At 46.6% G+C, this 22,691-nt stretch overlaps 1 protein-coding gene across 8 annotated transcripts in view; it reads left to right on the top strand.

The window, feature by feature from the left end:
* The window catches only part of HUWE1 (HECT, UBA and WWE domain containing E3 ubiquitin protein ligase 1), a 154,944-nt gene extending 132,463 nt beyond the window's left edge, over positions 1 to 22,481 (top strand). For 6 of the 8 annotated variants that reach the window (XM_047765241.1, XM_047765245.1, XM_047765242.1 and 3 more), the window contains 26 exons: positions 58 to 212; positions 1,541 to 1,586; positions 3,030 to 3,317; positions 4,394 to 4,649; positions 4,832 to 4,962; positions 5,449 to 5,663; positions 5,740 to 6,028; positions 6,164 to 6,266; positions 7,055 to 7,601; positions 8,739 to 9,342; positions 10,150 to 10,268; positions 10,381 to 10,537; positions 11,631 to 11,763; positions 12,039 to 12,241; positions 12,779 to 12,906; positions 14,447 to 14,543; positions 15,889 to 16,044; positions 16,471 to 16,716; positions 17,001 to 17,118; positions 18,015 to 18,155; positions 19,087 to 19,374; positions 19,492 to 19,597; positions 20,012 to 20,129; positions 20,427 to 20,608; positions 20,887 to 21,077; positions 21,845 to 22,481. In XM_047765241.1, the coding sequence (XP_047621197.1) occupies positions 58 to 212; positions 1,541 to 1,586; positions 3,030 to 3,317; positions 4,394 to 4,649; positions 4,832 to 4,962; positions 5,449 to 5,663; positions 5,740 to 6,028; positions 6,164 to 6,266; positions 7,055 to 7,601; positions 8,739 to 9,342; positions 10,150 to 10,268; positions 10,381 to 10,537; positions 11,631 to 11,763; positions 12,039 to 12,241; positions 12,779 to 12,906; positions 14,447 to 14,543; positions 15,889 to 16,044; positions 16,471 to 16,716; positions 17,001 to 17,118; positions 18,015 to 18,155; positions 19,087 to 19,374; positions 19,492 to 19,597; positions 20,012 to 20,129; positions 20,427 to 20,608; positions 20,887 to 21,077; positions 21,845 to 21,947 (5,120 nt within the window). In that variant the 3' untranslated portion in view covers positions 21,948 to 22,481. The remainder of the gene's footprint in view (positions 1 to 57; positions 213 to 1,540; positions 1,587 to 3,029; positions 3,318 to 4,393; positions 4,650 to 4,831; positions 4,963 to 5,448; positions 5,664 to 5,739; positions 6,029 to 6,163; positions 6,267 to 7,054; positions 7,602 to 8,738; positions 9,343 to 10,149; positions 10,269 to 10,380; positions 10,538 to 11,630; positions 11,764 to 12,038; positions 12,242 to 12,778; positions 12,907 to 14,446; positions 14,544 to 15,888; positions 16,045 to 16,470; positions 16,717 to 17,000; positions 17,119 to 18,014; positions 18,156 to 19,086; positions 19,375 to 19,491; positions 19,598 to 20,011; positions 20,130 to 20,426; positions 20,609 to 20,886; positions 21,078 to 21,844) is intronic. The other 2 variants (XM_047765243.1, XM_047765246.1) reach the window with 2 other exon arrangements.
* Positions 22,482 to 22,691: the final 210 nt, after the last annotated feature.

Here is a 22,691-nt window from a genome sequence, read left to right as displayed (position 1 = left end):
TTGGCTTTCTCCCCCACCTCCCCTGAGTAACCTCTGATCCTTGCTTCTTTGGTCCAGTTGTTAAAGTGCCCATTGTCAATCACCTGGAATTCCTGAGGGATGAGGAGCTGGAAGAAAGGCGGGAGAAACGCAGGAAACAGCTAGCTGAGGAAGAAACAAAGATAACCGACAAAGGCAAAGAAGATAAGGAGAACAGGGATCAGAGTGCACAGGTGATTCCCAAGAGCTGAGAGTATTCTTATTTGGCTATGTCAGCCTTAACTTTACCTCAGTTTTGGCATACACATGGCACCAAGAGTCACCGAAGATTCCAGGACATTCACGTTGAACCTGAGAGATATTCCATTCCAAATTCACTGTACAATTGCAGTTTTTAGGCAAAGAAATTCAAACCCGGGGGATGGGGGAATTACTTCTCCAGTGTTTTGCAGGGGGAAATGAGCCAGACCTAGAGCGCCTCCTAACTCACCAATTACACTATGTAGCTTCTACTTTCACTGACTACTGGTAGACTAGAAGAATGACCTTGACTAAGCCCATGCTCTTGGTGTTTCACTCCCATTTCTCTCAGTGGATTGCCTTGCCAAGTATTGGGGAGACCTTACCAATATGATACCATTCCAACATTTGAATAAGTTGGGCTAGGCTTCAGATCAGAGAAAATGTTCCTACCCTGAACATCACATGTCATTTTCTAGGGCTCAATTTGTGAAATCTCTAACATGATTTTGTTTTTTCTGAAACCTCTGGAACTTCGAACGATATAGCATTAAAATATACAAAGTAAATGCTGATAGAAATACAAGGAAATTAGGAGTTCCCACTGTAGCACAGTGGGTTAAGAATCTGACTGAAGCAGCTCGGGTCCAATCCCTGGCCTGGTGCAGTAGGTTAAAGGATCTGGCATTACTGCAGCTGTGACATAGGTCGTAGCTGTGGCTTGGATTCAGTCCCTGGCCCAGGAACTTCCATATTGCCACAGATGTGACCATATTAAAGAAAGAAATTAAAAGACTAAAGTTGAAAGATTTTATTAAACCACATTCAACACTCAGGGTAGCAGATAGATTTTAAAGGATATTGAAATGTTCAATTGTGATAAACTTGATCTAACAAATACTTTTGTATAGAACTTTTACCTAATAACTAATAACATTGTTTCAAACACATGAAAAAGGATAGGAAATAAGCAAACCTGACATGTGATTGAAAAGTGTACATCATGAACCCAAGGAAGGGAAATAGATATCATAGATGAAACTTTAAGAAATTGTTGCTGGTCTCAATGATGATTTTCAGGTCATGTACCATGCCCAAGCCTAACTCTAACATAGTTTTAATTATCCTTTCCTCTCACTGTTCAGCTCCCTGGCTCTTTCCCCCTTGTTCCCAAGCCATCCTTGAACATTTTTAGATATATTTGCATGTTAAAGTGCTCATCTTCCATCTAGGTCATATGTGGGAGATGATGACTATTACAGTTGACCTCTAACTCATGTGCTTTCAAAGTCCCACATTGGTCTGTCCCTTTTCTTTGCAGTGCACTGCATCTAAGACAAATGACTCCACTGAACAGAACCTCTCAGGTAACTCTCCCTCCCTTCTCTTTTTCTTGCTAATTGGTTGGTTCTTTATCCTGACCCTTCCAAGTAGCTGGCCTAAGTGGGCTGAAGATGAACACTAGTGCTCTGTGGGATGAGGTAGTAGATTGTATAGTTTTAGGGTCATACCCCATCTTGGAGATAACTATACAGTCTACTGTCTTTCCCACGGTAGTACACTCCCCCTCCGACGTGCTCTGTTTAGGTTCTCGTTCTGATTATGCTGTGCTGTGTTCTAACATATGTAGCAAGGCCATGGGTCCTGCCCCCTTTTGTGACTATCATGGTGTGTGGTCTTCCATGAGAGTGCCTGATGACAGTGGTTCCTAAATACCAGTCCTCAGTGGCAATAAACAGAACAAGGGAGGTTTGATGAGTTTTTCAGAAAGCTGAATTTGCTCAATTTAAAAAACCATTATAAATTATGAAGATTGTGTATTTCCTACTTCTTTGGTATCAAATATTTTTAATAAGTGATATTAATGGGATTTTTTTCTTGGCTAAAATAAAAGTTCGTTATTTTTTCTTTTTATATAAGATTTCATTGGGTCTGTGGAATCTAAAAGTCTAGGAATATTGTCTTGAACAGTCTGCTTCGAGGGAAGATAGCTCTGTGGGCTAAATGGTATTACTACTATATGCTCTCTTTTCCTCCGTCTAATCTTCCTAATGTCAGCACCATTTTGTAATTCTAACAACTGATCCATGTAGTATTATATGTCTCCTCCACCCCTATTTCCTCAATTTTCTTCTCCTTCCCTATATCTTCTGTCTCCTTTGGCACTTGAGTTGGGAAATGATTCTACCAAACCCTACACAATGTTTTTTAAAGCAGTGAAACAGGTTAGGTGTCCTGGTGGCCATGAATCTAGCAAAAGGTCTTTGAAATGGCCTGTCATCAGGTAAAATGGCTCTTTGCCTCCTGCCCTTCTGGAGGATTCTGCTCATGCCGGGGTGAGGTAGTAAGTTGTATTGTTGTGGGGTAGGGATTTTAGGCCCCAATTAGAAGATAACTATACAACTTACTACTTTCCCTGGGGTGTAGCATGTTCACATTTAACCTTGATACCGCTGCCTCCATCAGAGGTTTAGATGTTCCTTGGATAGTCAGGACTGCAAGACAAGGGAGGTGGAAGGGGACAGGTAATATTTAAGGTGAGGCAAATATTAGAGTGACTTGAACTCTCCCCCTTCTACCTGGGGCACAGAAAGGATTTAATTCTTAGAATCTACAAGGAGTCACATCTTCAGTTCAGGGACTAAGATAGCACTGCGCCTTAGCCCTCATCCTGAGTATACTAGACCAGCCACAAGCTGATCCTAGAAGCACTTGGTGGTTGAGGGGACTCTTGCATCACTGAGTGGGATACTTGTCATGCCACATGTGCTGATTGAATGACAACCCCATTGTCTTTCTTTCCGAGAAAGATGGGACTCCCATGCCTGACAGCTATCCAACAACCCCATCTTCAACTGATGCAGCTACATCTGAGCCCAAGGAGACCCTTGTAACTCTGCAGCCCTCACAACAGCAACCAACACTCCCACCCCCACCAGCCTTGGGAGAGATTCCTCAAGAGCTGCAGTCCCCAACTGGAGAAGGGGGGAGCTCTACACAACTATTAATGCCTGTAGAGCCAGAAGAATTGGGTCCCACAAGGCCAAGTGGAGAAGTGGAAACAACTCAGATGGAACTATCTCCTGCTCCCACTATAAGTGAGTAGAATTTCAGGGTTTGGGGCTGGAGGTATAAAACAGGAGGGAAGAATGGACATCTTGGTGGTTTATCTTTACTCTCTTACCTTAGAGGAATAATAGAAGCTTAAGCCCTCATAGTAGGATCTCATCTTGCACATTACCATTTTAGCTAAAGTCGGCGTTTCTTTTTGTACTCATGTGATTATACATCTGAGTATCTTAATGATACTAGTAATGATGCCAACAGTTTGAGGTAATTGCTCTGTTCCTGGCTATCATGCCATGCTTATTTAAAAAACAATCCTCCAGGAGTTCCTTTTTAGCACAGAAGGTTAAAGATGCAGCGATTTCAGTCCTTGGCCTGGGAACTTCCACATGCTGCGAGGCATGGCCCAAAAAAAAAAAAAAAAATCCTCCAAAGTAGAGGGTGTTATCTCCATGAACAAACTGAAACTCAGAAGTGAAATAATTAGCCCGAGATCACTCAGTAAGTGGTTGAGCTGTGGTTAAAATTCAGATCTATATAACTCTGAAGCTTGTTTTCCTTCAACATTTCCAGGAATGGCAAGCACATGACCATACATATAGCAGCTCTCCCATCCTGACCAACACCATTTATCTCATGGCACTATTTCCACTAGTTTGAAATGGGGCCTCAAAGTTCTTCTCAGCACTGTTCCAACAGGGTCAACTGAAGCCTATTTGCCATCGCCGTTCTGTATTATACTGCCTGTGACATGCTCTGGAGAAACCTTAAGGTGTAGGGGTTTTTTCCTTCAGGGAACCTTGTTTGTTTAGATAGGCAGAACCAAAGGACATATGCAAGTGGTGCCTGCAGGGAATTTGGAAGTGACAGGATCCCTTACCTCAAGTGCCTAGAGAAGTACTTCACATGCGTGCCTGGAACACTATAGATGTTCAAGAGATGCTAGAAAGGACTTAAGCTGAGTCCTTTAAAAGCAAATGAAGTTGAGGGGGGAGCATCAGACCAGCGTGAAATGAAGGTGAAGAAGTGAGAAGTCTGTCTGGCTGCTTCTTAATTCAGCCCCCTCTTCGAGGCAGAGATCTAACTTCTCCATGTGACTTCCTCCTAGCCTCTCTTTCCCCAGAGAGAGCTGAAGATTCTGATGCTCTGACAGCTGTCAGCAGTCAACTGGAAGGCTCTCCTATGGACACCAGCAGCCTGGCTTCCTGCACCCTGGAGGAGGCTGTGGGTGACACCTCAGCAGCTGGCAGTTCTGAGCAGCCCACAGCTGGCAGCTCCACTCCTGGGGATGCCCCACCAGTTGTGCCAGATGTACAAGGCAGGGGTGATGGGTCAGGGGAACCTACCCAGCCCCCTGAGGACAGGTGAGCTCTGTGTGAGTAAGAGGAGGGCAGGATGTGTTGGCGGGTACATCAAGCCACATTCGTACATGTTAACTAATGCACATGCTTTGTACACTGGGGAAGTCAACTTGGCTTCTATGAGAAAGGGGGTAATAAGTAGGAAAATGTAATACAGAGAACAACCTGAAAATGATTTCCTTCAGCTCTCCCCCTGCATCCTCTGAGAGTTCTTCCACCAGAGATTCTGCTGTGGCCATTTCTGGAGCAGATTCCCGGGGAATCCTAGAAGAGCCACTGCCTTCAACAAGCAGTGAAGAAGAAGATCCTCTTGCAGGTGAGTTGCATGTATGCTCAGGCCATCTTAGCATAGGAATGCCCACCAGTCAAACTGTTCAAACCAGACAGAGGGCAGCATATATATGGGAGGAGGATCTGTAGTAAGGGGATGTTGACACTGCACAGTGGAATGAGCCAAAGCCTTTGGAGTCATCCTCACTCTCCCACCACCTTTTAGGATCTGGAGCCATTACTCAGCATCTTGATCCTCATTGATACTGAGACGGTAATAATAGCTACATGGTGGGGTCTTGTTGAAGGTTAAGTGACAGTGCACACAGAGAACCTGGCACATAACAAGAGCTGTTCTGAGCCTAGAGAAAGAGTGGGTAGGCCTTCTCTCTGTGTTCTGTATTGTTGGCTTGTAGTGAGAACAGACAAAGGTGGTTTCCCCCCAAAACAAGGCTATTGGTTTCTTTCATCCAAGTATGTTTTAGGCATCAGTAAAACTGAGAGTCCCTTCACATCTTGCATCTTCCCTTAGGTATCAGTCTCCCCGAAGGTGTAGACCCCTCTTTTCTGGCTGCTCTGCCTGATGACATCCGCCGAGAAGTCCTGCAGAACCAGCTGGGCATTCGTCCTCCAACACGGACTGCCCCCTCAACAAATAGCTCAGCTCCTGCAGTGGTGGGGAATCCTGGTGTGACTGAAGTGAGCCCTGAGTTCCTGGCTGCCCTGCCTCCAGCCATCCAGGAAGAAGTATGTGAGCGGGGGACTGGTGGGACCAGGCTGCCTAGCCATAGGTATACCCCCATTGACTCCTCCTGCTCCATAGGTGCTGGCACAGCAGAGAGCTGAGCAACAGCGAAGAGAACTAGCACAGAATGCCAGCTCGGACACCCCCATGGACCCTGTGACCTTCATCCAGACTCTGCCCTCAGACCTGCGCCGTAGTGTCCTAGAGGACATGGAGGACAGTGTGTTGGCCGTGATGCCACCTGACATTGCAGCCGAGGCCCAAGCCCTGAGGCGAGAGCAGGAAGCCCGGCAGAGGCAGCTCATGCACGAGCGGCTCTTTGGGCACAGCAGCACCTCTGCACTCTCTGCCATTCTCCGAAGCCCGGGTACAGAGGGAGACAAGTGGGAGGGCTCTGGAATGTCTAGCTTTAGCCACATGAGACACTTTCCTTTTGTATTACCTGGACGTAGTGCAGTACACATGCCCTGCCCAATTTTAGTTTCGTTTTTTTTCCTTCCAGCTTTCACCAGTCGCCTAAGTGGCAACCGTGGGGTCCAGTACACTCGCCTTGCTGTGCAGAGAGGTGGCACCTTCCAGATGGGGGGTAGCAGCAGTCATAACAGGTACTATTGCCTGTCCTTGTTCACCTTGCCATACCACCTCTCATGTCTGCTACTAGTCTAATTCCTTTTATTTATAGGTGGAGAGGCTGGATATCTCTCTAGAATGTTTGTTTGAATGAATAGGGGGAAGCCAGATCTTTGGACTCCCCCTTCAGAAAGCCACACTTTGGGGTTAGTGTAGCTACTGTAGACCATAATCCCAAAGTAAGGTAGCAGGCAGTAGCTGTGGTTACAGCAAGAAAAGCCACCTGCCTCCCATGCACATAGGAGAAGAGTGAGCTGCTTGCCTTGAGAATATAACATCTAGGCTGCAGAAGTAGAGAATTTATTTTAACCAGGCCAGAGTGGACCATGCCAAAATGTGAAGGGAGTAATCACTCTATACAGCAGGCAATCTCCTGGTAGTCTAAAGAAGGCTGAAATAAGCATTACCTCCTAAGAGTCTAGGGGCAGTCCAATTTTAACAGTTGATGATACAGACTTAGGCTGGAATGTGTGATGTAGGGCAAGTCAGTTAACCTATCTGAGCCTCTTGCTCTTCCTTTCACAATTGGGTTCTCTAATCTTTACAGCAGCCCTGTGAGGAAGCTGTTATACATGTTGTAAAGTGACTGGTACGTAGTAGGCACTCGAGGGGGCAACTCTTGTTACCATTTAGAGTCCTTGGACTGGACACCCTCCCTTCTTGAGATTCCTGGGAGGTATCCAGTTCATCCCCCTCCCTTAAGCCTGTGCCTAATCCCAGAGCTCTAGCCAAAGTGTTACCCAGAAACCATGCACTGTTCCAGGCCGTCTGGCAGTAACGTGGATACTCTCCTACGCCTCCGGGGACGGCTCCTCCTGGATCACGAAGCCCTGTCTTGTCTTCTGGTACTGCTTTTTGTGGATGAGCCAAAGCTCAATACTAGCCGTCTACACCGAGTACTGAGAAATCTCTGCTACCATGCCCAGACCCGCCACTGGGTCATCCGCAGCCTCCTCTCCATCTTGCAACGCAGCAGTGAGAGTGAGCTATGCATTGAAACACCCAAGCTGTCCTCAAGTGAGGAAAAGGGCAAAAAGTCAAGCAAGAGCTGTGGGTCAAGCAGCCATGAGAACCGGCCCCTGGACCTACTACACAAAATGGAATCTAAGAGCTCCAACCAGCTTTCCTGGCTCTCAGTATCCATGGATGCAGCCCTAGGCTGCAGGACTAATATATTCCAGATTCAGCGTTCAGGAGGGCGCAAACATACTGAGAAGCATGCAAGCAGTGGCTCCACTGTCCACATCCATCCTCAGGCTGCTCCTGTTGTCTGCAGACATGTTCTGGACACACTCATTCAACTGGCCAAGGTGAGGAACCCAACTCCTAGAGATAGAAGAGGGGTATCAGTTACTAGGTGAAATCTGAACTCTGGGGGAGCTAGCAAGTCTTCACTGTTGGTACTGAGGCCTATATTGCTTCTGGTAAATTGTGTAGTAAATAACTTTGTGGGGTTCTTTATCTTCACTCTTTATGATTTTTATGCATAATCTCATTCAGTCCTCAGAACAACCCTCAGCGGTCTGTATGGTTCCCATTTTACAGATGAAGAAGCTGGGATTCAAAAATTTTTAGTTTTGTCATGTGACTAATAAGTGATGAAGCTGGTTGGAACTTAGTTTAGTCTTCTTTCTAATAACTTTGCTCCCATTTGTTGAGGGATTACCTTGTACCAGGCACTATGCAAAATACATTACCTCTAATCTCAACAGTTTTGCACAGCAGTATAGGTAGCCTCTCATTTTATAAGTATGGAGATGGATGCTCAGAAAGAGTTTGCTAATCAGTGTTCCCATTGCATCACAGCAGAAACAAGTCTGACTAGTATTCATGAGGATGCGGGTTCGATCCCTTGTCTCTGGGTTGGGGATCCAGTGTTACCATGAGCTATAGTGTAGGTCACAGACAAGGCTTAGATCCTGAGTTGTGGCAGTGGCATAGGCTAGCAGCTACAGCTCTGATGCATCCCCAGCCTGGTGTTTTCCATATGCCGTGGGCGCAGCCCTAAAAAGCAAAAAAAAATTTTTTTAGAAGAGTTTGCTAATCATCTGTGTCTCTCCAAAGCTTTTCTTTTTCTTTCTTTCTCTCTCTCTCTCTTTCTGTTTCTTTCTTTCCCACCCTGCAATGTATGGAGTTTCCAGGCCAGGGATCACATCTAAGCTGCGGTTGCAACCTAAGCTGCAACTGTGGCAGCACCAGATCCTTAACCCACTGTGCCAGGCTGGGAATCAAACCTGTGTCCCAGCACTCCCAGGATGCCACTGATCCTGCTGTGCTACAGCAGGAACTCCTCCCTACCAAGCTTTTGTTCATTTCTCTAGGCTGCTTCACAACATCAGTTGGATAAAACTCCTGTGTTACATCTAGGTGCCAGTTGTCTTTACTTGTCAGGAAGACATTTTCTATGTAGACCTCCTAGACCAAGCCCATCCTTCTTTTCCCGGCAGGTGTTTCCCAGCCACTTCACACAGCAGCGGACCAAAGAAACAAATTGTGAGAGTGATCGGGAGAGGGGTAGTAAGCAGGCCTGCAGCCCATGCTCTTCACAGTCCACCAGCAGTGGCATTTGCACAGACTTCTGGGACTTATTGGTAAAACTGGACAACATGAATGTCAGCCGGAAAGGCAAGAACTCCGTGAAGTCAGTGCCAGTGAGCGCTGGTGGTGAGGGGGAAACCTCCCCCTACAGCCTTGAGGCCTCTCCATTGGGGCAGCTCATGAACATGTTGTCACACCCAGTCATCCGCCGGAGCTCTCTCTTAACCGAGAAACTCCTCAGACTCCTTTCTCTCATCTCAATTGCTCTCCCAGAAAACAAAGTGTCGGAAGCACAGGCTAATTCTGGCAGCAGTGCTTCTTCCACCACTGTTGCCACCTCAACCACATCTACTACCACTACCACTGCTGCCTCCAGCACGCCCACTCCCCCTGCTGCAACCACCCCTGTCACTTCTGCTCCAGCCCTGGTTGCTGCCACGGCTATATCCACCATTGCCGTAGCCGCTTCGACCACAGTGACTACCCCCACGACTGCTACCACTACTGTTTCAAGTAAGTGTGGATGTAAGCTGGGAATTTGGGGTGTGTACACCTACCTCACTCCCCCACTCCTGCATCCCAGTATTCCTCCCTAAATGATAGCAATCGGCTTGGTTTGTGTTTGTGAGAGCCAAACATGTTCATTCTCATCCTCATTGGTCCGAGTTCCTCTGTCTTCCCTCTTCCCCTCCTTTCCTCCTCTCCCTTTCCCCCCACCTCCACATACCCATACACATGAACACACATACTCTCTATCTTCCTTTCCTTCTTTTTCTCCCTCCCTCCCCCCGCCCCCATTCTTCCCTCTCCCTCCCTCCCTCCTTTCCACTCCTGTGAAGAACAGAAGACATTTGCTGAATGTGGCTTCCCCTAGGCTAAGCACCAAAAGGAGGAAAGTCCCTGTCTTCAAAGACTTCCCAAACTTTCTAACCTGGTTCAAGAAGCCAGTTCTCAGCAAACAGTTAAGAGCAGGCAGGATACAATATGAATCAGGGTAAAATGGAATGGCCAGGTAATCCCAGGAAGCAAGTGGACTGAACTCTATAACAGACTAGTAAACATCATTGGAAGGAACAGATTTTGGAGGGGGCTTTCTGAGGGTGATGGTAGAACAGTTGAGAAAAATGTCTAGGATTCTTTGTCACTTTAGAAGGTAGTCATAAGAGTCCTTGGCATCTGAAGTCATTTGGATTTGGCTATCATTTTCACTACTTTTCCATTTTGAAGCCCTGGACAGTACAGTGATTCCTTGGCTTTGCCACTGAAGTCTCTGACATGCAGGTATCAGAGGCTTACAGTGTTCTTTGTGTTTCCTCAAAGCTTCTACTACTAAGGCCAGCAAATCTCCAGCAAAGGTGGGTGATATGGGCAGCAGCAGCACAGACTTTAAAATGGTATCCTCTGGCCTCACTGAAAACCAGCTCCAGCTCTCTGTGGAGGTAAGTCCAAATTCTTCTGACCTTCCAAGGTTGGGGGAGAAAGGGTTAACTGGGGTGGATAATGTTTGAGTTCACATGTTGGGGCTTACCCCATCTCCCTTGTTTTTCCCAGGTGTTGACATCCCACTCTTGTTCTGAAGAGGGCCTAGAAGATGCAGCCAATGTATTACTGCAGCTCTCTCGGGGGGACCCTGGAACCCGGGACACTGTTTTGAAGCTGCTACTAAATGGAGCCCGCCATCTGGGTTATACCCTTTGCAAACAGATAGGTAATAATAGGAATAAAGCACCCTATCTTTCTAAAACCTTCCACTTAGGTGTTAACCTCTTTATGGAAGCCTTCCCTGAACCCCCAGGCTTAATTGAACTCAGCTATGCTTTTGTAGCACAGCCCCCATGCATTCTCATCTGATGCTTAGTGAAAGAAAATGAGCACCCATAGGGCCAGGGTTGCTTTTCCATTCTGGACACTCATAAAAGGCACATGATGAGCCTGCTGAGGCAGATCTACTACATGCATCTGCACTACATTTAGGCTCAGGAATTGAGAGTCAGAATAACAACTTCTGCCTTTGTGCAGTTTTGAGGGTACAAAAATTCTGAGAACACTTACAAAGCATCTGGTTTCAGTCTTCTTCCTGCTTTATCAAGAAGAAAACTAAAACCCGGGCTAACAGAGTCATCGAATCAAAGAGCAAAGCCAGATTTGTTTTCAGCCTAAAGATTCTCTTGGCTTTTTCCTACCCCTGTCCCAGTCATGGGTCTCCCTAGGTCTCAGCTAACTGCTTGAGTTACCTCCTCACAAACATCCCTGGAGGTTGAGATGATATGAGAGTTAGGGTGACCTAGGGTATTCTTTGTTGTATGAGAATTACGAAGTTCTTCCAGAAGAGGACTCTGGCATTTCTTGATTCAATATCCATGGGCCAGGCAGTGTCCTATCACTCTGCTAGACAGTTATCTCCTAATTCTCAAGACATCCTTCTGAAATTAGGCAGTATCAGGCCCATTAATAAGATACATAAGCAAATTGGGAGAGAGGTTAAACAGTTTTTCTCAGATTACCACAAAAAACTCAGAAGTTCAAGAATTATACAGGCTTCAAGAGAGATACTATTTTCCCCTCTGCACTGAGCTATATTTAGATTGAACAAATTCTAGAGGCCAGGTGAGCCAGTGGTCCCTGAACAGTTGATCCAGGAGCACATATGGTAAAGTGAACGGAGCAAAATTCCTGTTTACTCCAGGTTGTCTACACCTGAGCAAAGAGGATGGCCTGGGAAGGTTTCTTGGAAAGGTTTGGCTTTTAGCTGCTTCATTAGAGAAGTCTCTGAACACTTGCTGGCTTCTCTGCCTACCCAGGAACCCTTCTGGCTGAGCTACGGGAATACAATCTGGAACAGCAGCGGCGAGCCCAGTGTGAGACCCTCTCTCCTGATGGCTTGCCCGAGGAGCAGCCACAGACCACCAAGTTGAAAGGCAAAATGCAGAGCAGGTAGGAAGCAGCTGCCCATTTGGCTATGGGGCTGGGATCTGGGACATTCTAAAAAGTTGCTCCTACTGGTTTCCTGGTTATTATTTTTCCCCCCTCTCTGGGCAGATTTTATTTCTGTCCCATATACACTTGACCCTGTTTTTCTGCTTGTGTGAGTTTCTCCTGAAATTCCTTATCCCTCTGGTTAACACCAGAAAGCCTTGATTGAGCTGGGTGTTTATGCTTTGATGCTCTAAACACACACAGTATATGCAAGCCACCTCTACACTATCCAGGTTTGACATGGCTGAGAATGTGGTAATCGTGGCATCTCAGAAGCGACCTTTGGGTGGTCGGGAGCTCCAGCTGCCTTCTATGTCCATGTTGACATCCAAGACATCTACTCAGAAGTTCTTCTTGAGGGTACTGCAGGTCATCATCCAGCTCCGGGACGACACACGCCGAGCAAACAAGAAAGCCAAGCAGACAGGCAGGCTAGGTATGGAACTGGGGTATCCAGTTGAGGGGCAGGGTTGGTGGTAGAAAAACAAGACCCTGGAGGGCAAGACTTAATGTCATGTCTCCTTCCTGTTTGACTTTTTCAAAAGGAAGTGATAATCCTTTCTTAAAATGTTGGTGGCTGCATTCTGTATCTCACTCAAGCCGTCTACGTAGGAAATTTCACTGTCTTTTGGTGAACAAGATTTAACTTAACTGAGTATGCCTCCTTTCTGCTTCCTTGATCACTCCTGGCTAAAACTTTATAGCCATGTTGCCTCAGCCATGGCCTGCCAAATGCTATGTCTTCCCCCCGTTCCACAGAGCCCTCTCACCTGCCACCATCCATCTGTCTAGCCCCGTGTCTCCTATCCTTATCTGTGACGGTAGCTCTTAGTGCCTGGTGATGAGCACTCTGAGGCTACCTCTCAAAGACCTCAGCCAGATGCCCTGTGGCAGCCCAGGAGATGGGAGAGAGAATATTGAGCATTCCCTCTTTCTACAGTTTACATCTTACCTTCTTTTTTCTTTCTCCCAGGTTCCTCCGGTTTAGGCTCAGCTAGCAGCATCCAGGCAGCTGTTCGGCAGCTGGAGGCTGAGGCTGATGCCATTATACAAATGGTACGTGAGGGTCAAAGGGCGCGGAGACAGCAACAAGCAGCAACGGTTAGCATGATGCCTGTGGCCCCTCATTCATTTGTCTCTCCTCCCTCCCCCACCACATCATCAGTGGGGTTTCATTGCCCTTACCTTGTATGCTTTTGCATTAAGTTTGCTGTATGAATGCTTCTGGACAATAGGGTTACTTTCTCTTGGTGCTTTCGTTACTGTTTGTTGGTTTGGTTTGATTTAAAGCTTGGCCATCATACTTCACTCCCAGCTATCCAGTCAGCAGTGGCGCTTTTGCAGACTGCATAATGCTAAGTGTCTGGGTTCTAAGGGGTATGGGATAAAGATTTTCCAGTCTTACGGAACAATGCAACTACATCAGAGACATGTCAGGGATCCTGCCCTTGGAACTCACCCAAACTTGGCCCATATTCCATATAGCCTCTTCTTACTTTGCCTGGTCCCTCCACCCTGGTCTCTGCCTCTATTCATACTCCCTTAGCACCCAGACACTCAGGCACTTTTAGGAGAAAGCCTTCAAGTTCCTAGGTAGCCAGTTCATTATTGGAATCGCAGTACAGAGTGGCCGTAAGAAAAGCCTGGCATCTTGTGTGTATGCTATGGCACTTACTGTTTTCCTATCTGCGTAACAATGCAAATCACCTTCCCAAGATCCGAGATAGAAATGTACCCTGCGGCCTGTTTTTCCTTTATATCTAATTACTCTTACACAGTGTCATTTCATTGAGCATGCTGGGAACAGCCTAGAATTTGAGGGCTGTGGCTCCAACAAGGTAGAAGGAAACAATAGAGAACTATTCTGCAGTATATTTCCTGCCCAGTCTTTTCCCACACCTGCTAGGACAGATGTTGGCTTTTTTTTTTTTTTTTTTTTTTGGTCTTTTTTCTTTTTAGGGCCATACCTGCGGCATATGGAGGTTCCCAGGCTAGGGGTCTAATGGGAGCTACAGCTGCCGGCCTATGCCAGAGCCACAGCAACGCCGGATGCCTAACCCACTGGGCAAGGCCAGGGATCAAACCTGCAACCTCATGGTTCCCAGTCGGATTTGTTTCCGCTGTGCCACGAGGAGAACTCCAGATGTTGGCTTTTTAAATCCAACCCATCAAAGGTTTCACTAGTTCCCATCATTTCCCCTTTTGTGAGCAAACAGGAACGAGCAAACCTACCTTCTGCCCATGTGTATGAGGGGGGTGTGTGTGTGTATATATATAGATAGATAGATTGTGTGTGTGTATATATACACACACACACATATATTCATATGTAAACTGTCCCTAGAAGTCTTAAAGTCTGTATCCAGGAGGCTGGTGCCTGACTAGACCCAGGCCTGGAGTAGAGGCAAATGTGGGCATTCAGAAAGCTCTTTGGAAAAGCTTGCTAGCTCAGGGTGGAGGACCACAAAGGATGTAGGAAGGCCATTCTTTTGTCCTAGAGAGCTTCCTAGGGAAACCTTTTTCTGTATGGGAGGCTTCTTTCCAAGCTTATGATGTGTGAGAAATTATAGAGCAGTCTCTATCCTGTCCCTAAGGAAAACAGAGTTGCACCTTTATGTGACTTTGTCTCCCTTTTATCCAGTCGGAGTCAAGCCAGTCAGAAGCATCTGTTCGAAGGGAGGAATCACCCATGGATGTGGACCAGCCATCTCCCAGTGCTCAAGATACTCAGTCCATTGGTCAGTACTACTTCCCATTTCCAACCCAACAAAAAAGGGAGAGTCAGTCTTCATGGAATGGCTGCTAGATCCCCTGCTTTCCACATACATAAGCTCAGTGTTTTCCACTGTGTTCTGAACCCTGGTTTCTGTATGTTGATAGGCACATACCAATCAACTAAGATCACTAACCATCACCACCAGTCCTCGTCGGAGAATTATAGCACACATTGCAATTTCTGTAGTTTAAAAAAAAAAATCTATGATACGATATTATGTGTGGAGACAGCATTTGAGTCTTGTCTCCACATTTACTATCTCTGGGACCTGAGGCAAACTTCTCTGTTTCCTTGTTTAAAATAGGGATGTTCGTAGTTAGAGTTAAATAAGTTTGTGTGTGTGTGTGTAGCACTTAGAGCAGTAGCTAGCACACAGGTATCATTAGAATACTTGGGGTTTTGTGGGGTTTGTGGGGTTTTTTTGTTTGTTTTGTTTTTTTTTTTTTTTTTTTTTTGTCTTTTTGCTATTTCTTGGGCCGCTCCCGTGGCATATGGAGGTTCCCAGGCTGCTGGAGTCAAATCGGAGCTGCAGCCCCCGGTCTACCCCAGAGCCACAGCAACTCGGGATCCGAGCTGCATCTGCAACCTACACTACAGCTCACGGCAACACCGGATCGTTAACCCACTGAGCAAGGGCAGGGATTGAACCTGCAACCTCATGGTTCCTAATCGGATTCGTTAACCACTGCGCCACGACGGGAACTACGGTTTTTTGGTTTTTTAGGGCCACACTGGCAGCGTGTGGAAGTTCCCAGGCTAGGGGTCAAATTGGGGCTGCAGCTGCCGGCCTACACTACAGCCACAGCAACAAGGGATCCAAGCTGCATCTATGAACTACACCACAGTTCATGGCAACACTGGATCCTTAACCCACTCAGTGAGGCCAGGGATCAAACCTGCGTCCTCATGGATACTAGTCGGGTTGTTTCCCCTGAGCCACAACAGGAACTCCCCCTTTTTAAAAATACATTAAACCATTTAATGACCCTTAGGTTCTGTGGGAGCTAATAAGGCAATGAGAAGACCAGCGCTGTCTGGTAAAATTTCCTTGCAATAGCCATTAGCCACAGATAGCTATTGAACTCTTGAAAGGTGTCTAGTGTAAATAACTAAACAAACTTTTTCTTGTATTAATTTTATTCAATTTAAATTTAAATACCATCCAGTCTAGGACTAGAGCTTGCTTTCATATGTTACTCAGTGGCCAGTAGACTAGTTTACTCATTTGTCTGATGGCCTGTGCATTTGATGTGAATGAAGGAAAAGCCTCAAGGGCTTCCTGAATATCTCCTCTGTGTGCCCTCTAGGCTCAGATGGAACTCCACAGGGGGAGAAGGAAAAGGAGGAGAGGCCACCTGAGTTACCCCTGCTCAGTGAGCAGCTGAGCTTGGATGAGCTCTGGGACATGCTGGGAGAGTGTCTAAAGGAGCTGGAGGAATCTCATGACCAACATGCAGTGCTAGGTGAGTTGTGGCCACAGGGCCCAGGTCCCAACCCACTGATCTGCTCTGAGGCCCTTTCTGCCAACTTAATTTTCTTCCTTCCAGATAACTCCTCTCCCTCAGTGTCTCCATAGTGAGAGTTCAAAGAAGCTTTTTTTTCCCCTCTGAAATCAACATCAGAAAACTTTGCCTTCTCTTTTTAGCTGGTTTCTTTTACTGTTTAGACCTGGGGAATCTATAACTCTTTGCCTATCCCTTTTTTTTTTTTTTTTTGGAAGCTCTGACTTCATCTGTGGCTTCATTTTTCTTTGGTACCATTATATTTCTCCTGCAGGTTTTTGTTGTTTTTTCATATAGTACTTTTGAAATTTGATTGTGAAGGTGAAGAGGTTTGTATGTTGAAGTTTATAAAGTAAAATGTCACTTTCCTATCAATCCTATCCTCAGTGCTACAGCCTGCCGTTGAGGCCTTCTTTCTGGTCCATGCCACGGAGCGGGAGAGCAAGCCTCCTGTCCGAGACACCCGTGAGAGCCAGCTGGCACATATCAAGGACGAGCCTCCTCCACTCTCCCCTGCCCCCTTAACCCCAGCCACTCCTTCCTCCCTTGACCCATTCTTCTCCCGGGAGCCCTCGTCTATGCACATCTCCTCAAGCCTGCCCCCTGATACACAGAAGTTTCTTCGCTTTGCAGGTACAGGGAATTCTTAGGCCCTCAAATGTAGAAGGCTTCATTTCTTCTACAGGGTCATTTCATACACTTTGTTCTTATCTGATTTGCAGGGTGAGAGAGAGGGAGGGAGGGGATATGTATGTTGGAAAGTGAGGCTAGTGAGGTAGGGACTGGGACTGGAAGTCCTTGTGTGCCACACTACTTTTTTCCTCTGAAATGAGGAAAAGAGTTACCGGCTGGTTGGCTGTCATCCATTCTTCCAGGACCCATGATGTGCTGATTCCTGCTGTCCTTTTTCCCCTCAGAGACTCATCGCACTGTGTTAAACCAGATCCTGCGGCAATCTACCACCCACCTCGCTGATGGGCCTTTTGCTGTCCTGGTAGACTACATTCGTGTCCTCGACTTTGATGTCAAGCGCAAGTATGTGCCCTATTCATTGGGGGAAATGGCCTCCCCCCTCCCAGAAAGGAACCAAAATTCCTTCTGGGGTAGTGTTTTTAGGGAAGGAAAATTCCCTTGGTGGCAGCCCTTGGAATGGTGCTGGGCAGGGAGAAGAGACTCATTGTGCCACCTAAAGACTCCTTGGCCTTCTCCAGCCCAGTCTCCATTCTTCATCAGAGAAATGCAAGCTTTTGTTTAACCACATCATTTCTAAAGTCCCAGTCCATCCTTTGGGTAATCAGGAGGTACAGGTAGCTATAGTATACTTACAGCAGGGTGGGGGGGAGGGCTCCACAGCACTCCTGTCATTTTTATTATTCTCTTCCTTCCTGTGCACCTACGTATACTTAATTACCCTGTTGTTATAGAAACTCTATGCCATAATGTCTGAGGGCCCTGTTTATTGGAGATGGGAAAAAATTAGAGTTGATAGTGAATGACCTGACTCTACCAGATAGGGGGCATTTCCCTAGGGGAACAGGTGGGGAGCAGGAGTCAAAAGTGTCTGGAGGATTTGGGGAACATCACTGTGGGTCTTCATCATAATCAGGCACCCGTCACTCCTAACCTTATTATTTTCTTTTTTTTTTTTTGTCTTTTTGCTATTTCTTGGGCCGCCCCTGCGGCATATGGAAGTTCCCAGGCTAGGGGTCGAATCGGAGCCATTGCCACCGGCCTACGCCAGAGCCACAGCAACGCAGGATCCGAGCCGAGTCTGCAACCTACACCACAGCTCACGGCAACGCCGGATCGTTAACCCACTGAGCAAGGGCAGGGACCGAACCCGCAACCTCATGGTTCCTAGTCGGATTCCTTAACCACTGCGCCACGATGGGAACTCCCTAACCTTATTTTCTTTCCTTTCCTATCTCCAGATATTTCCGCCAAGAGCTGGAGCGTTTGGATGAGGGGCTCCGGAAAGAGGACATGGCTGTGCATGTCCGCCGTGACCATGTGTTTGAAGACTCCTATCGTGAGCTGCACCGGAAATCCCCTGAAGAAATGAAGAATCGATTGTAAGAGGCCAGAGCAGAAAATAGATGGGATGAGAGGGTTGGGACCCTCCTACATGGTGGTGAAGTCTTACTCAGGGCCCAGATGTACAGGAGAACTTAGAGGGGTGCTGCCCTCACCAGTAGGAATCCTAATAGGAATCTGGCTTAATCACTGAGCCGTCTTCTCCACCCAGTCTCCTGAGGCTGGTCTTCTGCCAGCCAACTGGCTCCTGGGCTGAGCTATGCAGTAATTCCTGGACAGAATATTTGGCATTTACAAAAGTACACCTGATGGCTTTGCAAAGAGAGCTTTCTCCATTGTTACACTAGAAACAGGAAACCTGCTGAGCAAATGGTATCCTAGGTTGAGGGGGACCCCTAACAAGTTGGTAATGACTCACTAGTGATTCTGATGCCACCCAGAAGAGATAATGTAGTTTGCAATACCGCATGTCATGGGAGCCAATGAGATGGTAAGACCTACTGAAATAGTTTGAGGCTCTTGAACTCAGGAACTTAGATTCCACCCTTCCCTTGTGGCATGGGCTTACCATCCATGTTATCCCACAGGGAGTCAAGAGAGGCTTCCAAGATGAGATAAACCCTACTCCACCACCAAATCCTTAGAGATGTCAATACTCTGAGCTCAGCTTTCTCTGATACCACTTGATGACTCCTCTTCTTGCTTTCCCTAAGGGAGGCCTTATTATGCCTTCATACCTTTCCTGTTGTGTTCTGGAATATCAGTGAGCCTTTACTGATACTTCAGGACATCTCTTCCATCAGCAATGCCCCTTTTTGTCCCAGATCCCCACCTGTCCTCCAGGCTCCCCTGGCACGGTACTCCCCTAGCCACTGCTTCACTCAATCACTTTACTCACTTGGACCATGCTGTACAAAAGCATGATATGTCCTACGCTTTTTGCACATCTGTTTCTTCTCTCTTATCCAGGTATATAGTGTTTGAAGGAGAAGAAGGGCAGGATGCTGGAGGGCTCCTGCGGGAGTGGTATATGATCATCTCTCGGGAGATGTTTAACCCTATGTATGCCTTGTTCCGTACCTCACCTGGTGATCGGGTCACCTACACCATCAATCCATCTTCCCACTGCAACCCCAACCACCTCAGCTACTTCAAGTTTGTTGGACGCATTGTGGCCAAAGCTGTATATGACAACCGCCTTCTGGAGTGCTACTTCACTCGGTCCTTCTACAAACACATCTTGGGCAAGTCTGTCAGGTGAGGATACAACAAAACCCTGAGTCCTGAGTCCCAGAAATCTGGTCCTTTTTTTGTGTCCCATACATATAGGCTGCCTCTCCACCCCAACCGATGACCCTAATTGTGTCTATCTAGATATACAGATATGGAGAGCGAAGATTACCACTTCTACCAGGGCCTGGTTTATCTGCTGGAAAATGATGTCTCCACACTAGGCTATGACCTCACCTTCAGCACTGAGGTAGGTCAGGAGATCCTGACCATAGCATATCCCAGCTAGTCTAGGTTCATCCCCTAAGATAGTTCACTGTAGAAAAATTATACAAGTAAATGTAAGTGAAAAATTTTAAAAACTGTAAGACTGCTCTCACCCCAAACTGTTTCCCATAGATTGTGTTGTGTTTTGTGTTAGTCGTGCCCTTTTACTACTGACAGTTTCCTTACTGTTGGCCTTTATGCATTTTAGGACCAAACCCTTGGCCTTTCCCTATTAGGGGGTTATGAGCTCATGAGAAAAGTCACTATTTTTAATGATCTTATGCCATCGCTCTGCCTAGGATATAGTTAAGAGTTTAGGGTATGTTCCCAGGTATCTATGTTAAGTCCCATCCTAGACCAAACCTGATTCATATTACTGGCATTTTGGGTATTCTAGGTCCAAGAGTTTGGAGTCTGTGAAGTTCGTGACCTCAAACCCAATGGGGCCAACATCTTGGTAACAGAGGAGAATAAGAAGGAGTATGTACACCTGGTGTGCCAGATGAGAATGACAGGTAGGGGAAATGTCCCTTAGACCCCCTAGTTGCTCAATATGGGAAGACCTCAGGCCTTACTCATTTCACAGACATTGTTTCTTCTCTTCCCCTATGCCAGCCACAAATGCCTTGCATAAATGGAGTCCAAAAACCTGACCAAAAATATTTCCCTTCATCCACCCTCATACGGGGGCCTAGAAACAGAGTGGTAGGTGAGGTAGGCAGATCAGTCAGCATCCTGCCAGATTGGGAATCTCTGACCTCTAACAGTTGCTCAAGTTCAGATGCCACATGGCTTGTTGGTTCTCTCTCCAGGAGCCATCCGCAAACAGCTGGCAGCTTTCTTAGAAGGCTTCTATGAGATCATTCCAAAGCGCCTCATTTCCATCTTCACTGAGCAGGAGTTAGAACTGCTTATATCAGGACTGCCTACAATTGACATTGACGATTTGAAATCCAACACTGAATACCACAAGTACCAGTCCAACTCTATTCAGGTGAGCTGCTGCTGGCATCCTTCCCTGTATCCTTAAGTAGTGCTCGTTTGTATGACACCAAATAAAACCATTACTCTTATGGGAAGGGGGTTTTATGTGTTTCTGTACCGAACTCTTTACTCTTCTGGAGTATTTTCAGGTGATGTCGTTGGTCATCTAATGAATGGAGGAACTGAAACCTGTCTCATAGAAGAGACTTGCCTAACATTCTAAATCCCATCCCTCTTTCTTCCAGAAGCTTTCTACCTAATGCTGGGTTCTTGTCTCCATTCCTGCAGATCCAGTGGTTTTGGAGAGCATTGCGTTCTTTTGATCAAGCTGACCGTGCCAAGTTCCTCCAGTTTGTCACGGGCACTTCCAAGGTGCCCCTGCAGGGTTTTGCTGCCCTTGAAGGCATGAATGGCATTCAGAAGTTTCAGATCCATCGAGATGACAGGTCCACAGACCGCCTGCCTTCAGCTCACACGTGGTAAGATTTAGATGAAGGGTTTGTTCTCTCTCTCTCTTTTTTTTTTTTTTTAATGGCCATGCCCACGGCATGTGGAAGTTCCCAGGCTAGAGAATTGGAACCATAGCTGCCAGCTTACACCACAGCCACAGCGATTACCTAATCCTTAACCCACTGAAGAAGGCCAGGGATTGAACCCACATCCTCATGGATACTCATCAGATTTGTTACTGCTGAGCCATGACAGGAACTCCTCCTTTTTGGTGTTTGGATTAAACTTACATATTTGTCACTTCTAGGCCCCGCCCCATGGTCAGGAACCCAAATCTGGTTCTGGCTACCCTGGACCTGATGTAGTTCACAATTTAGTGATTTTTGTGGCAAAAATTATGTTTGAGATGAGAAGCTGGCCCAGACTCCTAGTGAGGCTAGGGAAACATTGCAGGTAAACACTGCCACGTTGAGAGCAGAGTGTATTCCAGGGCTTAGCATGGCCTGAACAAGGAGTTGCAGGGAGCAGAATGCTAAAGAACTTGACAGAGGTGACCAATGATCCTGAATGCCTCCTTGGAGCTTTCATGTTGGGCCACAGTGTTTAAGGTGGAGTGGCAGGGTCAGATTTATGCTTTAGGTGTCTGGTAGTCAATATTGGGACCAGATTAGAGGAGGGTAGGCAGGGCTAGGACAAGATTAGGAGTTAATGAGCAGAAATCAAGTGGGAACCATGGGAACACAGGGATTTGGTTGTCATCTTTTGTCACAGACTGGTCTTTTTCTTCCTTCCCTAGTTTTAATCAGCTGGACCTGCCTGCCTATGAGAGCTTTGAGAAGCTCCGCCACATGCTACTATTGGCCATCCAGGAGTGCTCTGAAGGCTTTGGGCTGGCCTAATAAGGCCCTGCCCACTACTATGGGGTTTTTCTACCATTGTTGGACCTGGAAAGGGGGGAAGTGGAAACAAAAAAAGAACCAGAAAGAAAATGTCAAAAACCAATAAATGAAATCCACCAACTCACCATGTGTGTGTCCCAGCTACCCAGTTTTCCCCAGAGCATACCCGTTCCCCCTTTCTTGTTCATTTCTCTCTCCCTTCTCCCTTTTCTTCACTTCCTCTCCCCGTTCCATGCCGTCCATGATCCCCCCACCCCATGTGTTAAAAAGGCAGTAGCCTTTGCAGGGACCTGTTTGTCCCAACTGTTTGAACAGTGTGCTCCTCAGATTCTGTGTTCAGAAGGATTTGCTGCATTGAGACTTGAAACCTTTGGATAGGGGAAAAAATTATATATATATATATTTTTTTGTTCTGTTTGCATTTCTTAATTTGTGCTTGGAATGTGTTGATGTGCACAGCTAATGATTCAATGCGAGACAAGATTGGCGTCTGTGTTGTGGAGGTTTCAAATAAAGCGCACTCTTCATAACTCACTTTTCACAATGGAGTTTTTTTCAAGTTTAAAAAGAAACACTGCTTGAGCACATGCTAGATGGCTGGAGAACAGATCCAAATGGACTCTCCAGAATAGTCTTTTGTCACCACACTGGTGCATCCTCCTTCAGAGTCATTTTCCCCACAATCAGATCAGCAGCCACTAGAAACTGGAGGAATCGGCTTTTTCAGAATGGGATTTGCACTTG

The sequence above is a fragment of the Phacochoerus africanus genome, chromosome X, assembly GCF_016906955.1.
Source record: "Phacochoerus africanus isolate WHEZ1 chromosome X, ROS_Pafr_v1, whole genome shotgun sequence".
Lineage (NCBI taxonomy): Eukaryota > Metazoa > Chordata > Mammalia > Artiodactyla > Suidae > Phacochoerus > Phacochoerus africanus.
This window is presented reverse-complemented; position numbering and strand designations above follow the sequence as displayed.